This window comes from Cebus imitator, unplaced genomic scaffold, assembly GCF_001604975.1.
Source record: "Cebus imitator isolate Cc_AM_T3 unplaced genomic scaffold, Cebus_imitator-1.0 Scaffold21, whole genome shotgun sequence".
NCBI lineage: Eukaryota > Metazoa > Chordata > Mammalia > Primates > Cebidae > Cebus > Cebus imitator.
Genome location: NW_016107336.1, coordinates 5,074,076 through 5,082,421, shown reverse-complemented (window position 1 = coordinate 5,082,421; position 8,346 = coordinate 5,074,076). Strand labels below are relative to the sequence as shown.

At 40.6% G+C, this 8,346-nt stretch overlaps 1 protein-coding gene across 5 annotated transcripts in view; it reads right to left on the bottom strand.

Annotated features, from left to right (window-relative positions):
* The window catches only part of KDM1B (lysine demethylase 1B), a 111,051-nt gene that overhangs the window by 22,414 nt on the left and 80,291 nt on the right, over positions 1 to 8,346 (bottom strand). For 4 of the 5 annotated variants that reach the window (XM_017521651.2, XM_037736020.1, XM_017521652.2 and 1 more), the window contains 3 exons: positions 6,120 to 6,304; positions 1,820 to 1,996; positions 1,394 to 1,468 (listed from right to left, as the gene is read on the bottom strand). In XM_017521651.2, coding sequence (XP_017377140.1) covers positions 1,394 to 1,468; positions 1,820 to 1,996; positions 6,120 to 6,304 — 437 coding nt within the window. The remainder of the gene's footprint in view (positions 1 to 1,393; positions 1,469 to 1,819; positions 1,997 to 6,119; positions 6,305 to 8,346) is intronic. The other variant, XM_017521650.2, reaches the window with a different exon arrangement.

Here is an 8,346-nt window from a genome sequence, read left to right as displayed (position 1 = left end):
GGGGTCTCACTCTGTCACCCAGACTAAAGTGCAGCGGCTCGATCTCAGCTCACTGCAACCTCTGCCTCCTAGACTCAAGTGATTCTCCACATCAGCCTCCTGAGTAGCTGGGACCACAGGTGCATACCACCATGCCCGGCTAATTTTCCTTTTGTATTTTTTTTGGTAGAGACACGGTTTTGCTATGTTGTCCAGGCTGGTCTCAAACTCCTGAGCTCAACCAATCCGCTCACCTCAGCCTCCCAAAGTGCTAGGATTACAGGCACTGAGCCATTGTAACCAGTCCATTTCCAGTTTCTTTTTAATATAAGAGGAAAGCCAAACATTAAAAACAGACTCCCTAGATTTTCAATTTTAATAACCTTTCTTGTAATACAATCTGTAGGTTTTCCAAGTAAAACTCAAAAAACCTTGGCCCAAATATCTAACACTGAAAATAAGCAATCAATTGAAACATGGGCTAGGCCGGGAGCAGTGGGTCATGTCCGAAATGAGATTCAAAGGGCATCTTGATAGGCATAAAAAAATTTAACTAGAGGCCAGGCACAGTGGCTCATGCCTGTAATCCTAGCACTTTAGGAGGCTGAGGTGGGCAGACTGCTTGAACTGAGAAGTTTGACACCAGCCTTGGCAACATGGTGAAACCCTGTCTCTACCCAAAATACAAAAATTAGCCAGTCTCATAACACTGTCTCAAAATAAATAAATATATTTTTTTTTAAATCCAAACTTAGAACTATTTCAGAAAACTTTACACAAGAAATAGTGTATATCCCTGTTAGTATTATTGTCTCAAACTACTGTGGAAATGGGCTTTTTCCCATCATTTCTATTATGTGAATAATAATCTGTCAAAAATTTCTACTTTAACCAGACACGGAGGCTCATGCCTGTAATCCCAGTACTTTGGGAGGCCAAGACAAGCAGATCACTTGAGGTCAGGAGTTCAAGCCAGCCTGGCCAACATGGTGAAACCTTGTCTCTATTAAAAATACAAAAATTAGCTGGGCGTAGTGGCACACACCTGTAATCCCAGCTTGAACCCACGAGGCAGAGGTTGCAGTGAGCTGTGATTACACCACTGCACTTCAGCCTGGGCGACAGAGCAAGACTTTGTCTCAAAAAAAAAAAGAATTTCTACTTTAATACCAAGTTAGAATTTCTTCTGACTTGCTCATTAGTCTAGAATTGTCTCCAAAGCTATGAGCATTTCTATTTACCTTTCTCTTATGAAATCAATTTCAAGTTTTACAACTTTTCTAGGACCTAATGTAAACATATAAAGTATTTAGTATTCTTCATGAAAAATAGGAACTGGTTTCTAAATCTTGGAAATTTGAACAACAAGGAGCAGCCAACCATCTGTTCTAACTCCATATGCCCAAAATCCTACCTTAATTCCAAAGTTATGCAGTTGCCTCGCAGCTGCTAATCCTGCTGGACCAGCCCCGATAACAATGACTGTTTTCTTAAAAAGAAAAGAAACAAAATTCCAGTTAGAGCGGGTAACAACATCCTGTTTTAGGATGTTCTGGAACTGCAGAGCAAATTCGTTCATTTACTTTTTTTTTTTGCTGTTCTTAGAAAGTTATTTTCCTAAAGAATGTGCTGACACTTGTCTTATGAGTCCATTCCCTTTTTCCCTACAATCCAGGAAAACTGCTTGCTATTCTCCTTTCAGGAGAAACACACTCCACAAAAGCCTTGCTTCTGTATGTTTTATGGTGATCATGTGGCTTTTACTAGTGTTGTTAACAGCAATAGACTAGTGTGTGTCCTGACCAATGGCAAGATTATTGCTAAAGCTACCATCACCTACATTGTGGTAGTCCTTAGGGAGAAGATACTGGTCGGCTCCCACGTTGAGAACGCCTGTGTTGATGAGACCTTTCCTCGTCATAAAATACAGTATCCTCTCCACTTCCTGAACACATCGAATACGCACGAGACCCCGGACGATGATGTGAGGAATACATTTCTGAGGAGTAAGAGCTTCCTGTGTTTGGAAATAAAACCAAACTGTTTTTTCTTTAAAGTCCCAAGGAATTCAAATAATTCAATAGCAAGAAAACAATCCATTTAAAAGACGGGTAAAAGATCTGAATCGACATTTCTCAAAAGCAGATACTCAAATGGCCAGCAGGTACAGTCCTCCCTGGTATCCATGGGGGATTAGTTCTAGAATCCTCCTGAGAAGACCAAACTCCATAGATGTTCAAGTCCCTTATGTAAAATGACATAGTATTTGCATATAATCTATGCACAGCCTCCAGCATACTTTATGCTATCTCTAGATTACTTATAATACATAATACAATGTAAATGCTATGTAAATAGTTGTTACATAATATCATGTAGAAAATGACAAGCCAAGTCTGTATAGTGTTTAGTACACATGTAACCATCCAATTTTCCCCCAAATATTCTCAAGACGTGGAACCCACAGGTACAATGGGCCAAGTGTATACGAAAAAATGCTCACCATCACTAATCATCAAGGAAATGCAAAATTAGAGCCACACTGACAAATCACCTCACACCTATTAAAATGGCTATTATCAAAAAAGACAAAAGGTAATAAATGAAGAAGAGAAAAAAGAACCTTATACACTGTTGGTGGAATGTACATTAGGATGGCCATTACGGAAAACAGTATGAAGGTGTCTCAAAAAAACTAAAAATAAAACTACCGTATGATCCAGCAACCCCCACTGTGGGGTAGACAGTCAAATAAAATGAAATCAGCACATCAGACAGATGTGCGCTCCCATGTTCATTCAGTGTTATCACAACTGCCACAATACAGAATCAACGTAGAGTCCACCTATTGATGAATAAAGAAAATGTACTATACCCATGCAATGGAATACTATTCAGCCTTAAAAGAAAAGAAACAAAATCCTGTCATTTGCAACAACATGGTTGAACCGGAAGGACATTAGGTTACGTGAAATAAACCAGACACAGACAAATACTGCATGATCTCATGTATGTACACACGTGGAATCTAAAAATGTCCATTCACAGAAGCAGAAAGTAGAATGGGGATTACCAGGTGCTGAGGGGAGGGAGAATAGGGGAGATGTTGGTCAAAGGACACAAAATTTCGGTTTAGAGAAGAGGAATAATTTCAGGAGATCCATTTTACAACATGGTAACTACAATACATAGTTAATAACAATGTATTGTATTTTTAAGTTCAATAACAATGTATTGATTTTTAAGTTCTTGGCGACAAGAAAATGGTAAGTACATCATGTAAGGCATATGTTAATTAAGTCAATTTAGCCATTCCACAACATATATATATATTTTTTGTTTTGTTTTTTTGTTAGAGTTTCACTCTGTCGCCCAGGCTGGAGTGCAATGGAGCGATCTTGGCTAACGGCTACCTCCACTTCCTGGGTTCACGCGATTCTCCTGCCTCAGCCTCCTGAGTAGCTGGAACTACAGGCGCCTGCCACCACCCTTGGCTAATGTTTTATATTTTTAGTAGAGACAGGGTTTCACCATGTTGGCCAGGGTGGTCTCAAACTCCTCATACTCAAGTAATCCATTCAGCCTCCAAAGTGCTGGGAATTACAGGCAAGAGCCACCACGCCCGGCCACAATATATATATATTTCAAAACATCAGATTGTCCACCATAAATATATACAATGTTTATTTCTCAATTTAAAAAGCTAACCAATTAATTTTTAAAACATTGTTTTAGTTCCTCAAAAGGTTAAACCTGAAATACTGTCATTCCAATCTTCAGTATATACCAAAAAGAACTGAAAACAGATGTTCAAACAAAATGCTCACAATAGCAGTATTCAAATAGGGAAAAGGTGGAAACAAGTCAAATGCCCATCAATGGATGAATGGATAAATAAAATGTGATATGGACAACGACATATTATTCAGCTGTAAAAGTGAATGAAGTTCTGACATGTGCTACAACAAGGGTAAACCTTGAAAACATTAGGCCAAGTGAAAGAAGCCAGTCACAAAAGGCCACGTATTACCAGCTTCCATTTACTGGAAATATCTACAACAGGCAAATCTATACAGCTAGAGAGAAGATTCCTGGTTGCCAGGGTTTAAGAGCAGGAGAAAAGGAGAGAAGAGATTGCTTAATTGATAATGTGATTATCCCCCTGGGATAATCAAAAAGTTCTGGAACTAGTGGTGATGGTTATACAACATTATATACGTACTTAAATGTCACTTAGCTATAAAGTTTACAATGGTTTAGATGGTAAAAATGGGGCTGGGCACAGAGGCTCATGCCTGTAATCCCACCACTTTGGGAGGCTGAAGCAGGAGGATCATTTGAGCCCAGGAGTTGGAGACCAGCCTGTACAACATAGTGAGACATTGTCTCCATCTAAAAAAGCAAGACAAAAAATATGGTAAATTTTATGTTGTGTGTATTTTAGCACAATAATTAAAAAAAAAAAAAAAATCTCCAGGTAATTCAAATCCATCACTTATCACTAAGTAAGAACAAAGGGACGTTTACCCAGTGGGGAAAAAGGAGACAACAGGATACAGCAATTTACACTTTATCACATAGGTTTTCTCGGAGCAAGAACGATTGCAGCAGAAGCATGGCGGCCGAGCACATGACACTCCTGACTCAATAAAGGCCACTACCGAAATCCAGGCTGCTGATCCTACTGACCACAGAAAGAGCTGGATTCTTGTGCCTGATAAGGTGTTGGGGGCTGGCGCCGTGGCTCACACCTGTAATCCCAGCATTCTGGGAGGCCAAAGCAGTCGGATCACCTGAGGTCAGGAGTTCAAGACCAGCCTGGCCAACATGGTGAAACTCCATCTCTACTAAAAATGCAAAAATTAGCCAGGTATGGTGGCACACACCTGTAATCCCAGCTACTCAGGAGGCTGAGGCAGGAGAATCACTCCAGTAAGCTGCGATCGTGCCACTGCACTCCAGCCGGGGTGACCGAGTGAGACTCCGTCTCCAAAAAAAAAAAAAAAAAGAAAGATAGATGTGGGTAGTTGCATTAACAGCCATAACTTAATCAGGTTATGTCATCTCATTCTGGATTCCAATCCAGTGAAATGCCAAGGTGAAACTGGCATATCTTTACTCAAGACCACTTTGACAGTCTTGCACAGTGTTCAGCATTCAGCAATGACTCAAATTGCTGATGAAATTAATAAATCAGAAAAATGTTAGGGTCAAGAGAATCTTTGTGGGGTTTTTTTTTTTTTTTTTTTTTTGGAAATAGGGTCTCTCTCTGTCACCTAAGCTAGAGTGCAGTGGCACAATAATGGCTTACTGCAGCCTTGACGTCCCAGACTCAAGCCATCCTCCTAACTCAGCCTCCCAAGTAGCTGGGACTACAGTCGTGTGCCACCACACTTGGCTAATTCTTTAATTTTTTTGTGGAGATGGAGGTCTCACTGTGTTACCCAGACTGGTCTTGAACTTCTAGGCTCAAGGATTCTCTTGCCTCAGCCTCCCAAAGTGCTAGAATTATAGACATGAGCCACTTCACTCAGCCCTTTAAAAAAAACAAACAAACAAAAAAAAACAATATTCCCATTCTGCCCCATAATTTATCTTCGCCCCTCCTCAAGGTGGGTACAATGTGACAGGTGACAGCCCTGACATTTATTAGTCCCAACAGAAGAAAGGTACTGGTCTTCACTGATTAAGGACACCAAAGTGAACAAAAATTCCTGCCCTCAAGGATTTGAAATCCCATCTTCGATGTTTTCCCCTCCTGCCATTGCCATTAGAACTCTTTGGACCAAACCTTGCACCTTATACTCACCACTGGAGAGTGAGCATGCTAACTACATGTGGTCTAAAAATAGTAGTTTTTAACATGGGGGGATTCTGAACCCATCTGGAGATGTCGACAGACATATTTGGTTTTCACAGTGGGAAGAGTTACTGGAATCTAGTAGGTAGAAGCCAGAGATCTTGCTAAATATCCTACAGTGCAAAGACAGCCCCCACTACAAAGAATTATCTACCCAAAATATCAACAGAGCCAAGGCTGAGAAATCCTGGTGTACAAGTTTCCGTCCCCAGATAAAGTGTCCCCTCCTCTTCAACATGGTCCTCTGTCCAGTGCCACTGGCCAACACGCCCTTACTTACTTTGCAGTTAGTATACCACAGTGCGAGGATGAGGTTTCTCAAAGCCAGGTACATGGTGGGATCTCGGGAATACTCTGGAAACTCATAGAGCTCATCCAGTTCCATCACATCTGGCCTCACACAGAGGGCTTTGCCACACTCATTGGGCTGGTAGAAAGGCTGGAAGTATCGGTTCATGCCTGGAACTGACAGGTAACACAAATGGGCAACTCCTACAAGCTGTAACTTCCAAATCCAGAAGAATTAAAGGGCAAAAGCAAAACAAAAGTAAGCCTAGACAAGCACCACTGTCTATCCTCCATAAATATCTTTGCTTCCTCCACCCAGTTAGACCAAAGGTACATAAATATTTTTCTCGTTCTTTCTTCACATGATTCACAATTTTAATTTCCATAGCATGGAAATTTATTTTTAATTGTAGTAAAAAAATACATATCATAAAATTTATCATCTTAACTTTTGTTTTGGATACAGAGTCTTGCTCTGCTGCCCAGGCTGGAGTGCACTGGTACGTACCATCTAGGCTCACTACAACCTCCACCCACTGGGTCCAAATGATTCTCATGCCTCAGCTTCTTGAGTAGCTAGGATTACAGGTGTCCACCACCACACTCAGCTAATTTTTGTATTTTTAGTAGAGATAGGTTTCACCATGTTGGCCAGGCTGGTCTTGCGAGGTACTGGCACCTCGGCCTCCCAAAGTGCTGGGATTACAGGCCTGAGCGACAATGCACAGCTATCTTATTTAAGTGTACAGTTCAGTAGTGTTAAGTACACTCACACTGCTGTGCCACAGATCTCTAGAACTTTTTCATCTTATAAGACAAACTCTGTATCCACTGGATGTTCACTCCTCATGGAGATACATTTAAAAAATAACTTTTATGGCATTTTTCTGACTATAAAATGAATAGGTTCACAGAAGTAAATAATAAGCACTAAACCCTGATTATGACTGAGTAGTGGAGTTACATTTAAGGATACGTTTTATCCTTATTTCTCAATTAATAGAGAATATTCATGTAATAGATAGTTGCCTTTATGGAACTGGAAAAAATGCTATGAAAGTGCCATTTTCTAACCTGATATATTTTTTTTTTGAGATGGAGTCTCACTCTGTCACCCAGGCTGGAGTGCAGTGGCACAATCTCGGCTCACTGCAACCTCTGCCACCCGGGTTCAAGCAATTCTCCTGCCTCAGCCTCCCAAGTAGCTGGGATTACAGGCACCTGCCACCGTGCCTGGCTAATTTTTGTATTTTTAGTAGAGATGGGGTTTCACCATCTTGGCCATGCTAGTCTTGAACTCCTGACCTCGTGATCCACTGGCCCTGTCTTCCCAAAGCACTGGGATTACAGGCATAAGCCACCGTGCCCAGCCTCTAACCTGCTTTTTAATGTATACAGTATCATGAATACTTTTCTGTGTCACTAAATACGCATTCAATGGCTGTATAATATTTTCTTATTATTTAACCATTTCCCTATTACTAGGCATTTAAACTTCATCCAATTACTTCACTATTATAAACAATGTAAAAAGAAATTTCTTTGTGCCTAATCTTTGGATTTACTTTTGACTAGTTGTTTAGGATAAATTCCTAGAAATAGCATTGCTGGGTCAAAGAGTCTCTATTTTAAAGTTTTTGATGCACACTGCCAAATCGTCCTTCGTAAACATACGCTTTCCCTAATAGTAACTGAGTGCCTCTTTCATCTTCATTAACTCTGGGAATTACCACTTTAGCTTTGATTTCCACCACATCTATATTTCAGTGTTATTGTTAAAAAAAAAAAAAAAGAACCTTAAGATAGGACCATAATGTAAAAATCTGTGTGCATAATCAAAAATGCCGTTTGTTCCTGTCCAGGCAGTAGGAAATCCAGAATTCCTGCTTCTACACCAAGAATTCTAATGTAGAATTTTAAAGATGCCTTTAAAGTAAACAATGAGACCAGGCACAGTAGTTCATGCCTGCACTTTGGGAGTCAGGGGGAGGGGCAGATCACTTCAGATCAGGTGTTCAAGAGCAGCCTGGCCAACAGGATGAACGTCGATACTCAAAATACAACAATTAGCCAGATGTGGTGTGCACCTGTAATCCCAGCTACTTGGGAGACTGAGACAGGAGAATTGCTTGAACTTGGGAGGAGGAAGTTGCAGTGAGCCAAGACTGTGCCACTGCACTCCAGCCTGGGCAACAGAGTAAGACTCTGTCTCAAAAAAA